The 15229-nt window shown below is 42.9% G+C and overlaps 1 protein-coding gene across 1 annotated transcript in view; it reads right to left on the bottom strand.

Moving 5' to 3' along the window:
- Positions 1-1435: 1435 nt before the first annotated feature.
- The window catches only part of LOC145402284 (uncharacterized), a 44618-nt gene continuing 30824 nt past the window's right edge, over positions 1436-15229 (bottom strand). Inside the window, exons 5-7 of the mRNA XM_080274413.1 lie at positions 13773-13993; positions 3296-7239; positions 1436-1598 (exon numbers count right to left, since the gene is read on the bottom strand). Of these exons, the coding sequence (XP_080130539.1) occupies positions 1556-1598; positions 3296-7239; positions 13773-13993 (4208 nt within the window). The 3' untranslated portion in view covers positions 1436-1555. The remainder of the gene's footprint in view (positions 1599-3295; positions 7240-13772; positions 13994-15229) is intronic.

Here is a 15229-nt window from a genome sequence, read left to right as displayed (position 1 = left end):
TGCTGAAACCTTCACAAACAATGTGATCAGATGATGTGGAGTAAGGAAGTTTATCAATCATAAGATAGGCAAATGTGAAGGCTGTTTGCTGTTGCAACTCTAGGCTAACCTGAATACAAGCTTAACACACTGCAGGCTGAAGCTACCATCTCCTTGCACAGTACTGTACAGGGAAGGAGCTGGCAGACATTTGTACAACTGGGTGATGACTAGTTTTGGCCACAGATCAGTGCGGGTTGAAGTAGATTTACCAAACTGATCTTCAAAGTTTACAGAGAGATAATGAGAGGCAAAAGGATGTTTTAAGTTGGTTGTACACCAAAAGGTTGGTAGGTGGGGGTGCTCACCATCCACTCACTCGATGTAGTGCTGCTCTTGGATGACTGTCCTTTCCTCTCTTCCTTTGTCTATGGATAACTCTGCACTTAGTGACATGCCAGTTTCCTGTACAACAGGAAACCATTTACTGGTAACCATATACAGGTACTTTATATAACAAACTTATGGTGCCTGGTGGTCTAGTGGGTAAACTAAGGCACTCCAGTGGGACTGAGCCTGTGTAGGTTTATATCCAAGGGATAGTTTGGGTTTATTGCACATGTAATACCATTCAGGGATGAATGAAGCCAGTCACTCTCACCTTAAATGTCAGAACCGACTTGCCTGGCCCCATGCTCCTGCTCTCATGGGGCAATGCAGGGATTAGATGATGTATGTATGTGCACCAAAAGGTATCCAGTTGATCAGGATAGGTATATAATGAACCTTGGTCACACACCAGATTTAACAACCCACTCTTCCAGGTTAGTAAAGGTATATAATGGATTTAAGATACTCTACTATACAGTACTGCACTGGTGCTGCAGAGGGGCCTTTCAGTGGTGGCACCATGATAAACTGCTCTTCCAAATATATTTTCCTGTGTACAGTACAGTACTGGTTTCTCTCTTCATAAACTGCTCAGCTGGCCCACAACAACACATTTCATAAAAATGAATGTGTATACTCATAAGTGATCAACATATAGCGTGAACTATACTATCATCCTTATTAGTTCAAAAGTTTACACTAGGATAGAAGTAAAAAATGTCATGTATTACATAATTTTTATTACTCTATCACATATGATTACTGTGTACTTTTATGTCAAATGGTAAGTGTTTTTTGCAATATAAAACCTCAGGATTATAAATACCCCTCATGCTTTATCAGAAATAAATGTACAAACCTCAGTAGGTAGAAAACTAGGGAGTAAATGCTTGACAATAAAAATAAAGTCTCAGGAAGAGTAGAGCTTAATTTAATGATTGCACATACATACACTCATTCATACCTCTACATATTAAATAGTTAAAGTTAAAGAAGGATTTTAGAATTAACTTGCCCCCAAAGGACAATCTTATACAACAATCTCTCCAACTTTGTATAGAGAGCCTTAAAAATTATCGAGAAACTAAGTAGGATACAAATAAAAAATATCTACTTGCAAAATGCTTAAGTCTCAAATCACAAACAATGCAGGGAATATAAGCAGGTACTTGAGGTATTCTTTGTACTAAGATGCAGGAGCCTTCCGGGATCTGGTGGCTCGCGTTGACCTGTTGAATAAAGCATACAGTTAAAAATGGCTGACAAAAGGAGTTTACCAGTTTCCTTTACGCTGCTGCTAAAAGTAAAACTTGATAAATTCTATTATCCTTTAAAAATATGCATCCCTCAACCTTGTATTGCCTACCTACATAGTTTTTCTTCTACACTGATTCTAGATGAACACAAGCAACAGTTGAGGCAATCATCAGGAATCCTGTTTGACAGCTTTTGCTTCTGTGATTTCTATATATATATATATATATATATATATAAAAAAGGTGAGTTTTACGCCAGGTACCCCTTTTCTGGATAAGAGCTACGGGGTTTCCCCTGGGTAGAGGACCTTGGTTTGGAGCGTGTAGCATTTTATGACCGGATGCCCTTCCTGATGTCTACCAATGACCCTTGGGTGGATTCGATCCTCCGACCCTTCGGTCAGAGCGGAGCACTCTAACCCACTGAGCCACGGCTGCTACAACACAAAACAAGGTATAATGATTTTACAAGACTGGTATTACCTTCATAAATGGGTAGCTTACATTTAACTAGAAGATATAAAATAATTGCATTCACATTCAAACAGGTGGGAAAATGCATGACTTTACCTACCCAGTTTTGAGACTAATGACAAAACTTGTGTTTTATGCATGCATGCAACAAGCCCATTTAAGAATGATTCCTTATGCAGTAGAAGGCAGACACTGGAGCAAGAATAAATAAATAAATAAATAAATTTTGATAATTAACAAAAACACTTAAAACTACCAGGAAGCCTATACAAATTATTAAATTATCTATACGCTTAAGATACTGTGTTGATGGCAGAAAGTAAAAAAAAGGCCTTCTGAGAGTTGTGAGTGAGTTTGAATGGATACATATACTTATGTGCAGTCCTTCTATTGTCCACTGCAAGACTGGACCTCTCCATTTTGGGGGGTTGCAGTCAGGAAACCTTCCCAAAATGGCTCATGTCATGTTGTGAAGGGAATATAGGGTGGGATGACTTGACAGTAAATATTAATAAAGTACATAATAAAGGATAAAAAGCAGGAAGAGCACAGGGAGGCAGTGGCCAAATCAGCAGAGAGTTGGCTTGCAGTCCTAATGGACCCAGGTTCAAATTCCTGCTGAGGCAGGAAACAGTTTAAGGATTTTAAATTTCATAATGCAGACTTTACTGATCTACCAGTCGACCAGCCCACGTGTAAAAATACCCCCACTAACACCAATACACCGGTCCTGTATGAGACAGCCCAACCATGTGTTCAATATGGATGGTGGGTGTTAGTGCCAAAGTGGTGACGTGGTGTATGGATGTAGGAGGACTACTTGTTATGGTAACGGGCGGTGATGCCTATGCCCAGTTATAGGTGAAATAGATAACTTCAGAGTAAGAGAATTACTGACGAACCTAGCAATAATATGAATAAATAACTCTTATGTCTCCCTCCCCTAAGTACCCCTTGGGTCCATTTTGTGCCCTGTCTTCCTCTCTTTACTCCTGATACAGCTTAGTTCTATATACTGTCAATATTCACACTCCAAATGTTTTGCAAGTAAATGCACCATCCTTCTAATGACTGGAAATCTGGGTTTGAAATCATATCAAGTTGTAAAATAGAAAACAGATAACTCCTTACTGGACTCAGTCTGTCAACAGCCAGATTCCACTGACCTGACATTACTATCTGGTGTGTGTACTCACCTGGTCATCTGCATAGGGGAGGTTTCTAGCTCAGTTGCTTGCTGGTCTTTCTTGCCTCGACTGCTTCTCGATGTCTTACTCTCAGTCTTGTCTGCATTATCTTTCTTGGCTTTAGATTCATTGGGATTTTTGTTACTCTTTTTTCCACGTCCATGCCTGGTTTTCTTTTCCACCTCTGATACATCTTCCTCTTTTACTTTATCAGATTTTTTGACACTCCTCCCACGTCCACCTCTTGTCTTCTGTTCCAAAGACCCTGATGCATTCTCCTGAGCCTTGTCTTCAGATTCGGTAGTCCTTTTAGCAATTCTCCCTCTTGTTTTCCTCTTTTTGTCTTGTGTACTCTCCTGCTCTTCTTCATCTTCAGTTGCTTTGGATGCATTCCTGCTTCGGGTACTTCTATATGACATTTTTTTGTCTTGCTTCAATTCCTCTGTGGACTCAGGTGTGGTGTCCTCTAAAGGTTTCACATTCTTTTGGTTAACCTTAGCCGTGGTCTTGCTGGCTGCTCGTCTACGAGTCTTTGAATGCTCTGGAGCTGGAGAATCAGTAATGCCATGGTGGTGTGTAGCCTTGGTGGAAAGAACTTCCTCTGCAGAGACATCATTTTCACTTTCAATTTCTTTTCCAACTTGTTCTGCAGAATTTTCAAGGTTTTTCTTTGTAACTCTCCTCCTTCCTCGTTTGGTTTCTGCTTTCTTCTCATTTGTTTTTGATTCTTTGGAAGCTGCACCTCTCATGATTCTGGTGTTTGTGTCTTGTTTCACCTCTTCCTCATTGGTCTCAATGTCCATCTCTAATTCAAGAATGTCAGTCTTTGTGCAACCTTTTCCATTTCCCTTTGTTGGTGTGGAGGCTTTCTGTCCACCTGTCTCTACCTTCAGTGTTCTTAACCTGCCTCTGGACACTGGTTCAATCACAACCTCCTCACTGGAGACAAAACTCTTCGGTGAAATGTGTGCCCTAATTGAAGAGCTAGGTGTGGCCTTTGAGCCTTGCTTCCTTGGCCTTCCCCTCTTCAACTGTGGGGATGGCAACACACCCTCCATGTCCAAATTAGCTTCCTTAAGTAAACTGGAGCTTGGTGTGGCCTCTGACTCTTGCTTCCTAGGTCTTCCTCTCTTGGACTTTGGGGATGGCAACACATCCTCTGTGCCCAAATTAGCTTCTTTCCTGGTGCGTCTCCGAGTTGGAGCTGGACTTTGTACATAGTTATCAACAAACTTATGCTGTTCTGGAAGGTCATTACAGGAATTTATTTGTTGGCCTGCTGCAGAATCTTGCTTCTTGGTCAACTCTTCCTGTGCTTGACTGGTTGGTTCTTCATGAATCTTCTTGGATTTTTTAACTACTATTGGTTCTTCCTCTGTAACTGCAGCACGCTTTGATCGTAAGCTCCTGGATTTACCGAGCGATGTTTGAACCAGCTCTATGACACAGTCTTCTACTTTTTGATAAGAATCAACATCTACTACTTGTTCAAGCTTCTGCTTTGATCGTTTCTGCCTGCTGGGAGCATAAACCTCTTTAGCAGCACCTCTGGTCTTTCTCTGAGATCTGCGAGGTGTGTCCTGCTGAGACTCATTTACTGGTGGAATGTTTTCTGAGGGGGAGTTCGAGATGGGTGTAGCCACCTTGGGGGTTCTTCCTTTCTTTCTAGATCCTGGAGTTGAGGACTGAAGGAGTAAATCTGCAACTCTCCCAACAACATTAGTTTGGTCTGCAAGTGGGGTTTTCATGAGCAAATTCAAGCCATCCAAATCATATTCTAATGATATTCTTTTATCTCTAGGTGTCTTCATCAATGCCCTGAGCCCTTGGACACTGGAATAATCAGCCTCTGGGGAGTTTACAGGAGTGTGTGGGGTGGCCAGGAGCCTTTTAAGCCCTCTTGGGTCAGTGTAATCAGCAACATGATTCTTAATTAGTCTTGGAGTTTTCACAAGGTTACGAATACCTTGAACCTGTGTGTAATCTGCCTCAATTTCCTTCAGTGTCTGTTGCGGTGTGCGAAGCAATCGCCCCACCCCTGTTACATCTGTATAATCACATTGAATGTTTACCTGGCTTGGTGTCTTGGGAGTCTTCATCAGTTGTTTCACTCCTACCACATCTGAATAATCTGCTACTGGAGATGATATCGTATTCTCTCTTGGTGTTCGCAGTAGATCTCTGACTCCGGCAACATTAGTGTAGTCTGCCATGGGGCTCTTAGCAGCTGGCTTGGGAGTCCTCAGTATTTTTCTGATCCCAACCAAATGAGTGTCATTTGCTTCATATTCTTGCACAGGTGGTTTGGATGTTTTGAATAACTTCTTGACACCTGCCACCTGAGTGTAATCTGCAGTGGGTGAAACAGAAGTTGGCTTTGGAGTTGCCATAAGTTTTTTAACACCAGTCACTTGGGTGTAGTCTGCCACAGGAGATTTTGGTGCAGCTCTTGGTGTTGCCATTAGTTTCTTGACACCTGGTACCTGTGTATAGTCAGCTACATGAGTATTATTTTCTAAAGATCTGGGAGTCTTCAGTAACTTTTTGACTCCTGCAACCTGTGTGTAGTCTGCAGTGGGTGTCTGTGAAGCAGTTCTGGGAGTCTTAAATAATTTCTTAAGGCCTCCAATTTGTGTATAATCAGCTTCTGGTGATTTTGGAGATTCTCTTGGCGTTGTCATGAGCTTTCTAATACCACTAACCTTTGTATAGTCTGCAGTGGGTGTTTGTGAAGCAACTCTAGGAGTCTTAAACAATTTCTTAAGGCCTCCAATTTGTGTATAATCAGCTTCTGGTGACTTTGGAGATTCTCTTGGAGTTGTCATGAGCTTTCTAATACCACTAACCTTTGTATAGTCTGCAGTAGGTGCTTCAGGAGCTAACTTGGGTGTTTTCATTAATTTCTTGAGACCTGCAACATGTGTGTAATCTGCTACTGGTGCCTCCTTCCCAGTGGAATTAAGAGTTTGCATAAGCTTCCTGACACCTGTAACATTCCTGTAATCTGGTTGTGGTGTACCACCAGACACTTTAGGTGATTTCACAGGCTTTTTCATGCCAACCACATTTGTAAAATCAACTTTGGGAGTCTTAGAAAGCCTTCGTGTTGTCCTGGGCTGCTGCTCCTCATCCATCATGTCCAAGCTGCTCTCTTCTTGGATAGGGGTTTCAAAAAGGTGTCTCATACCAACAATATTCTCATAGCTTGGCTTGGGAGTAGAGGCTGATGTACTTGGTGTGCACAAGAGCCTGTTCTGAGGAGTCTTGTTCTCAGACCTGGAAGATGATCGAAGTCTAGTCTTTGACAGGGCATCCTGAGTTTCCTCAGCTGGTGTCCTGGGTGACTGTCGCACTGTCCTGGCACTGACCGGAGACACAAAGTCTTCCCGTGACACATTTGGAGTGCAAGCACTACTAAAGTCAAAAGTGGTGGCATCATCTTCTAAAGGCATGTTCTCGGGAGAATCAACCACAGATTTACCACTTCTGAGCAGCCTCTCAGGGGTCTTGGCTGAGCCATCTGGGGTCACTAATGGGGAAACAAACAAATCTGCAGTGACATTTGGTGTCTTGATTGCAGAGAAGTCAAAATTAGTGGCATTGGTGTAAGATGTTGAAGTGCTTACAAATGACAGCTGTGTGACTGACGCCCCAATGTTCTCCTGTGTGTAAGTGTGAGGTGACTGAAGCCCTGGAGATCCTCCAAGACTCCCTTCCATGCTGCCTCCTTTGGTTGTATTCATACAGGCTACTTTGGGAGTTGCCATAAGTTTTGCCAATCCTTCAAAATCTGTCTTGTCCATAGAAACTCTAGCACTGGACTTGACGGGGATCTTACGGCCTTTCTTGAAAACCCTTGGGGTTTTGCTGGTCTTCTTATGGATGAAGATAGGTGTTGGGGAGTTGACATGACCTGTGGTTGACTGACCAAATTTGAATGACTTGGGCACCTCCTAGAAAAAGAAAGAAAAGAAAAAAGTTGAATCAATTGAGCAACAAGGTTGGGCACCTCCTTGAGAAATTAAAAAAAAAAAAGTTTAACCAATTCAGTACCAGGGTTATTAAAATAATAATCCAATTCAACCTTCCCATACTACAGTGGGATGGATAAGATCCAATAAAGTAATTACAATTTATGAACAATGGCTCATTTAGAAACTGTGGACAATTTTCCAGATGCTATGTTAAAGATTTATGGGGCCCCTTCACTCTCCACCAACACAGTTGCTGTGTGTTCACATATATTCCTAATGATACCTATATATGATGTGCATATTGCTAACATTTTTGTAAGCATTACTGTTGTGCTACTTTTTCATTAATCTTGTCAACAGACGACTGTAGCACCATTAGAACAGAGTGGTACTGCTGAGGTGGATGGCAAGTTGATGACAAGGAAAATTGGAGCTCCATCTCACCATCCCTCAGAACCTGTTCCTGACCATCTCCTCCAGTGCTACTGGCCGTGACTGAAGCTCCACCATGCTGCTACCATTGGTGTCCATCTAGTAGGCTTGTTTAAAAACTGTGCACAATTTTCCAGATGCCATATTAAATATTTATGGGGTCCTTCCACTCTTCACCAATACAGTCGCTGAGTGTTCAATTATATTTTCATACTTTGATGTGCATATTGCTAACATTTTTGTAAGCACTTTTCAATAATCTTGTCAATGGATGACTGTTACACTGTAGAACTGGGTGATACTCCTCAGGTGGATGGCATCTCACCAGTCCTCAGAACCTGTTCCTGACCATTTTCAGCATTTTCATTAACACAGAGAGTAGGCTGGTATACTCTCACATCTACCTCCAACTGTCTGCACCACAATACATGCACATTGAACATCACACCTTCGACTATATCATCAACATTATCCCCAAATTAGTCCAATATATCGTGGTTTTCCTGTACTTGAACCAATTACCATATTTCGTGGCATATGACACTTTTTTCTCAAAATTATCTTAAAATATCCTCATGTGTCCTCAAGGCCAGACTAAGCAGGATAGCTTGGCTCCATTGAGAAGAAACTCTTATACACATGATCATCTTACTACTTGAGAATGACAGGTAATTACTAAATTATACTGCACTGCACACAATTGCTTGTGCCAACAACGCAACATACTCCTTGAAAGCTCTGTGGAAAGGCCCGATCTCGGGCATGGCCTACCTCTGGGACTGAGTTGTTCGGCCAGCCTGCCCAGGGAAAAACTACTACTACTACTAGAGTATACAGACTTGATTTATTGTAAAAAAAAATTGTATACTTGTGTATATATGCAGCAATTTCAGAAACAAGCATGTTCAAGAACACACTAAACATTTGCGGGTTAGATTACAACTCAACTGGCCAATACTATCAAGGGGTTTAGCGGTGTAGCAGTTTAGCATCCAGCGTACACCCTACTCTTGCAAGCTAACATGATCACTGGTGAGCTGTCTGCTAACCTTCTGAAAGGCAATCATGATCCTTTGCTTGCCATCCGCTCATTAACTGGTAAAGCAATCACACTGGAGAGACACTGGATAGTGAAAATGCCAAGTCATCAAAACAGACTTTTGTCGCATATGGAAATTCAATCACCCTTGTTAGGTTGGCTTCTCTTAGTGACGTTTTTAGGTGTATACAAGTATATGCAGCAGATTTTATAAACACGCAAGTTCAAGAACACACAAAACATTCGCGGTTTGTTTACAGCACACCTGGCCAGGGTTTAGCAGTACTGTGGTTTAACAATTTAGCATCTAGCATACACCCTACTCTAGCAGGCTAACTTAATCACTGGTGAACTGTCTGCTAACCTTCTGAATGGCCATCATGATCATTTTACTGTCATCCACTTACTAACTAGCAATCTGGAGTTGCTGGCTAGTGAAACTGCCATGTCATCAAAATAGACTTACTATAATTGTCGCACATGGAAATTCAATCACCTTTGCTGGGTTGGCTTCTTTTAGTGACATTTTGTTTCATGCGGGACAAGAGTATCATAAAAGTGAGCAGTTGTACATTACCGGTAGTGAAAAACTGGAAAAACAGTTGTAACACTAAACAGTACTGCCTAAAGTTACAACTTCACTTTTTCACCCATGACTGAAGTACTTTAGCAATGTCTAAGCAACTCAGGGCACAGCCAATGAATAATCATCATCATCATCATCCAGACCTCCTTTCCCACCCTAGGGCAGGGTGAGGAGTAGCAATGTCCAGACAGCCCAAATTTGCCCAATCCAATGGGCCAAGCTTCCATTCACTCATCATTCAAGCCCCTGGAATCCTGGATCTATCAGATACGCCAAAAACATTCACCACGTGCTGCAGTCTTACATAATCGTATCCGATAGAGTCAATCCAGACGCTGCCATGTTGAAAAGGGGTGCCAAAATCCCTTATCATGCACTTCTCCTCACAACGTTCATCTAGCCAGCTCAATCTCCTGTCAGTTCCCTAGCCTCACCGACTTCCAAACCTCTCTTCCTCACACATTCATCCACCATATCTCTCCACCTTCTCCTTGGCCTACCTCGCCTCCTCCCTCCCTCGAATTTGCTCAGATATACCTTTTTCACCACTCTATTGTTATCCATGCTCTCCACATGACCATACCATCTCAGTACACTCTCTTCGATTCTGGTGTCCACTGACAGTAGGTTAATTACATATGAGTCTAGGGGAAATAGCAGTCAGATAGATTATTTGCTGGTTAGGAGGGCTGATAGGAGGTTAGTGAGGGATGTTAAAGTTATAGGAAGTGAGGTGTGTGTGCAGCAGCACAAACTACTGATTTGTGATACAGTGCTTAAAGAATGAGTGATGAAAAAAAGGACTTATGTACCTAGGAGGAAAATATGGAAGCTGAAAAACCAAGTAGTAAGGGATGCCTTCTATAGCGTGATGAGGAGAGTGGTGGCTGAACAAGGAGCTGTAGACAGAAGCGTTAATGAAGAGTACAGAGCCCTCAAGAACAATCTCTTGAGTGTTACTGATGCAACATGCAATAGGACAAGAGGACCACCAAGACATAAAGTAACTTGGTGGTGGGATGAGGGTGTAGCAGCTGCAGTTAAGGAGAAAAGAAGGCTTTTCCGGGAATGGAAGAAGGGTGGTAGCAAAGAGGAATATTTGGCTGCCAAGCTAGGGCTAGAAGAGAGGTACCACATACAGGGCAAAGTCTGAGTCACAGAGACTTTTACTTGATAACCTAAAACATGGGGAAAGGAAAAATATATTTAGGGTGGCAGGTCAGGTGAAGAGGGATAATCGGGATATTATAGGTGAGCAGTGTGTGAAGAATGATGAAGGAAGGGTAGTGGTGAACAGTGAGGATATTAAAGATGCATGGAGAGAGCATTATAACCGGTTGTTGAATGAGGAGTTTGACTGGGACAGAGAAGGCTTGGAGCCAGCAGATCCAGTGCCTGGCCTTTGGCCTTTGATTGATGCTGCTACTGTGAGTGAGGCAATAGGCAGGATGAAGGTGGGGAAGGCAGCAGGTGTGTCTGGGTTGACTGCCGAAATGTTGAAGGCCTCAGGCGATATAGGGGTGAAGTTAGTCACTGACCTGATAAAAAGGATTATTTATGAGTGTGTTGTCCCAGATGACTGGCTGAAGAGTGGAACTGTAAATGTGTATAAAGGGAAGGGTGATGCCCTGGAAAGAGGAAATTATAGAGGTATAAAGCTTTAAGATCAGATAATGAAGGCAATGGAGAGAGTTTTAGAAGGTATGATTAGAGAAAGAGTGAATATTGATCAGTTGCAGTTTGAGTTTATGTCAGGTAGGGGGACCACTGATGCCATATTCATTGTTCAACAGCTTTAGGAAAGATATATTGGTAGGAGAAGGGATCTTTGTTTTTGTTGATTTGGAAAAGGCCTTTGACAGTCCCTGGAGAGGTGGTGAAGTGGGCAATGAGAAAGCTTGGCTTGGAGAAGTGGCTGGTTATGGCTATGTATGTGGGTGGTCACACCCAGGTAAGAGTGAATGGAGATTTGAGTGATGAGTTTTCCGTGAATGTTGGTGTGCATCACGGGTCAGTCTTAAGTCCCATGTTGTTTATCATGGTACTTGAAACCCTTTCACGTGACTTTAGAAACTTTCCCCCGTGGGAGTTTTTGTATGCTGATGATTTGGTGTTGATTGCAGAGAACAAAAGGGAGGCAGAGGAAAGGCTTAGGAAGTGGAGAGATGGTATGGGGCACAAGGGTTTAAGGGTAAATGCAGATAAAACAAAAGTGATGATATCTAGGGTTGGTGGCGGTACTGTCAAAGATGAGGGAGAGTGGCCATGTGCAGTTTGCCACAAGGGCGTGGGAAGTAATTCCATCTTGTGCGGTGTTTGTGATAAATGGGTGCATAAGAGATGTAGTGGTATCAGATTTAGACTGCGAGATAATGCTGATTTTATGTGAACGGCGTGTCGGAGTGAGCAGGTGGAGATTGTCAGACGTGAAAGGATTGAACTTGCTGGTGAATCTCTTGAGTGTGTGGAAGAGTTTTTGCCTCTCCTGACATTGAGACGACTCTCCCTACATGCTAAGGGGTCTTTGTATGCAGCATGTGTTAGGAGTGTAATGCTGTATGGTAGTGAGACCTGGGCAGTGAAGGAGGAAGATATTCGCCGGCTCAGACATACAGAAATGACAATGATTAGGTGGATGTGCAGTGTGTCCCTGCGTCCAAGGCCTGGAGGGGCTGGGTTTACGATGGAAGAGTTGAGAGGTAGGATGGGACTGAAGTGTATTGGTGTTGTGATGAGGAGAGGCAGATTGGGATAGTTTAGACATGTGGAGAGGATGCGGGATGATAATTGGGTGAGGAAGGTGAGAAGTGTTAATATTGGGGGTGGGGTTATGAGGGGTAGACCGAGAAAGACATGGATGAGGTCATTAAGTGTGACCTCAGGGTTAAAGGACTGAACAGGGAGGCTGCAATGGATCGTGCAGCGTGGAGAGCCGCCATTAGGTGACCAAGGCCGACACATGCAAGCATTCTGGAGCCTTTAAAAACGAAACGATCATCATCATCCAATCCTATGTTGCCCCACAGAGGAGCGTAGGAACCCGGGGCTAGGCAAGTTGGTCCTGACATTTAAGATGAGTGACCTGCCTCACTCATCCCTGACTGGCATTACGTGAGCAATAAACCCCAGCCACCCCTTGGATATAAACCTTCACCAGCTCAATGCGATTGGAGTGCAATAATTACCCACTAAACCACCAGACGCCAAAATTTGGTCATGTGGTTACCACCCAGTGTAGTAAATGGTTTCCTGGTGTACAGGAAACCATTTGGCTTGTCACTCAGTGTAGAGTCACCCACAGGCAGAAGGAAGAGGAAAGAATGAAGGAAAGAAAGACAGAAGAGGGAGTGTAAAGTTACCCGTAGGCAGAAGGACAAGGAAAGAATGAAGATATAACTATTGTAATTAAGAACATGAATGGTAATAAAACAGCATTAACAAATACAAAAGTTAGGTAGGACCCCCCACCCCTAACCCCCCAGTGTTGCTGTCATTGTTGGGATGTTGCTGCTCCTGCACTTCCTTCTTCAACATCTAAATTGAATCCTTCAAAGTCCAGAGCTGAAATAATGAAGCTGACCTCATCTGTGCAACGGCATCATCAGGGTGTGTCTTTGGAGGTAGATGTATCTTGAAGCTGTGGAGAGGCCTGCCGTCTAGCCAATCAGGCAAGTATGGCAGGTGACTACACAATGTGCGACTTTCAAATTCCATCGCCAGGACAGCTGGCACTTCCTGTGTAAGCTTGAGATTTTCCCTGTGTTGATTATGACCTGTAGCATTATGCTGACCATGTAAGTACAAAAACATGTTATTTAAGGACTGACTGTATATATAAATGACAGTGATTAGGCGGACGTGCAGTGTGTCCTTGAATGCAAGGCCTTGGGTGGCTAGAATTATTATGGAAGAGTTGAGAGGAAGGATGGGACTGCAATGTGTTGTTGTGATGAGGAAGGGTAGATTGAGAAGGTCTGCATATGTGAAGAGGATAGGGGAAGACAACTGGGTGTAGAAAGTGAAAAATAAGAATACTCGCAGTAGGGCAGACCAAAAAAGACCTGGGACAAAGTCACAGAGTGTGACCTCAGGGATAAGGGCATGAAGGAGGAGGCTGTCAGAGATCGAGCAGCATGGAGGGCCACCATTAGGAGACCAAGGCCGATGCATACAAATATGCTGGAGCCTTTCTAAACAAAACGAACATATGCAAATGATATTTTTGGCAAGGACTGGAGATTATCTTCGTGGTTTGGACAATTTATGGATCTGAACACCCTTCTCCCCATACTGTGTGAACCAAACAAGTTCTACTGTATCCAGCTGCATACTATAAACATGTGATTTCAATATCTGGACAGACAGCAACTTGTTTCAATGCTAGCAGACAAAAGTCAAACAATTCGTTCAAAACTCAGGCAAAATAACTTTTAAAAATATTCTCTAACAACTCACCATGACAAAGGGAGTGGTTGTGTGGGGTTTTTGCGGAGTGCCTCTGCGAGAACGTGAAGTGTGTACTTTCCTGGCATTCCGCAGTACCTGCTGAGCCTTCTGCATCCGAGATGACCCCATTCCCCGTATCATTAACCCATGCTTAAGGACCTCGGCAAATGATTTTTTTGGTGTCTTGCCAGACAGATGTTTTGGGGTCTTTCCTCGAGCACATTTCTTACCTGTGACAAATGATAAACATTTATTTAACCCAAATATATAAGCCATAGACATAAGAGAATTACTGACCCATCATGTGTAATGGTGCAAAGTGAAGATACTGAAAATAAGTATCCTATGGACAATGTAACATAAGAGTCAGTCATCTGTCTACTGCTAGACACCTTAATCCCACAAGGGGTGATCACAAACAAATCGCCTCCATTCTCATCCGGTCCCCTGCCATTTCACTGCCCTGCTCCCAGCTCACACCCTCCTCTCTCATATACCTCTCTACTCCATCTCATCCTTGGCCTCCCCCCTCCCTCCACCTCATTCACATAAACTCTCCTCATTAGTTTCTCATTCTCCACATGACCAAACCACTTCAATGTATTTCTCCTAACACCTTCTATTACACCCAAATCCACACCACAATGCTCCTTCACTTCCTCATTTGTCAATCTGTCTCCACGTAACTCTACAAGCTTGTGTCAAATAACTCATTTCCACTGCTTTCACTCTTGTGTCCTTCCAACAAAGTCATGCTTCACTTCCATACATCAGAGATGGTATCACAATACTGTCATGTAGTGCCTCCCCCCCCCCCCATGCTCATTTCCCTGTTCCTTATCACTGCTTTCAAAGAACCTGCAACCTTTCTTCCTTGTTGTACCTTTTCAAGCACTTCACCCTATAAACTTGTGTTCTTACTCATCACACTACCCGAGCACTTAAATGCATTCACATTTTCTATTTCTTCATTATTTAACCTCACTGTACATCCAATGACTTCATTTTTCTCAAAAACCATAACTTGACTCTTCCTTGCATTCACCTTTAGATTCCATTTCTTACACACTTCAAAACTAATGCACCAAGTCTTGCAGTTGCCTTTCGTCTTCACTTAACAATACAGTATCATTAGCAAACAACAGTACAGGGAGTTTCCAAACTCTGCCCTCACTCATTAGGGATGCTCCAACATCCACTGCCCTACTTTGTACCTCTTTTATAACCCCATCCATTTACAGGCTGAACAGCCATGGAGATATGACACATCCCTGTTTCAATAAAACATTCAAACAGAAAAATTCACTCAATTCACTATCCACATGCACTGCAGCCTTGGCCTCGTCACACATACTCTTCAACAGACATGGGACCGAAGCCAGCTCTTTGGCTTCGAATTCAGTGCCCTTCAAAAGTCATGAAGCCAAAGCCAGCACCCTTAGAAAGTCATGAAGCTGAAGACAGGT

This window comes from Coenobita brevimanus, chromosome 57 (assembly GCF_032717465.1).
Source record: "Coenobita brevimanus isolate Jiangsu-jjx chromosome 57, ASM3271746v2, whole genome shotgun sequence".
In the NCBI taxonomy this organism is placed as follows: domain Eukaryota; kingdom Metazoa; phylum Arthropoda; class Malacostraca; order Decapoda; family Coenobitidae; genus Coenobita; species Coenobita brevimanus.
This window is presented reverse-complemented; position numbering and strand designations above follow the sequence as displayed.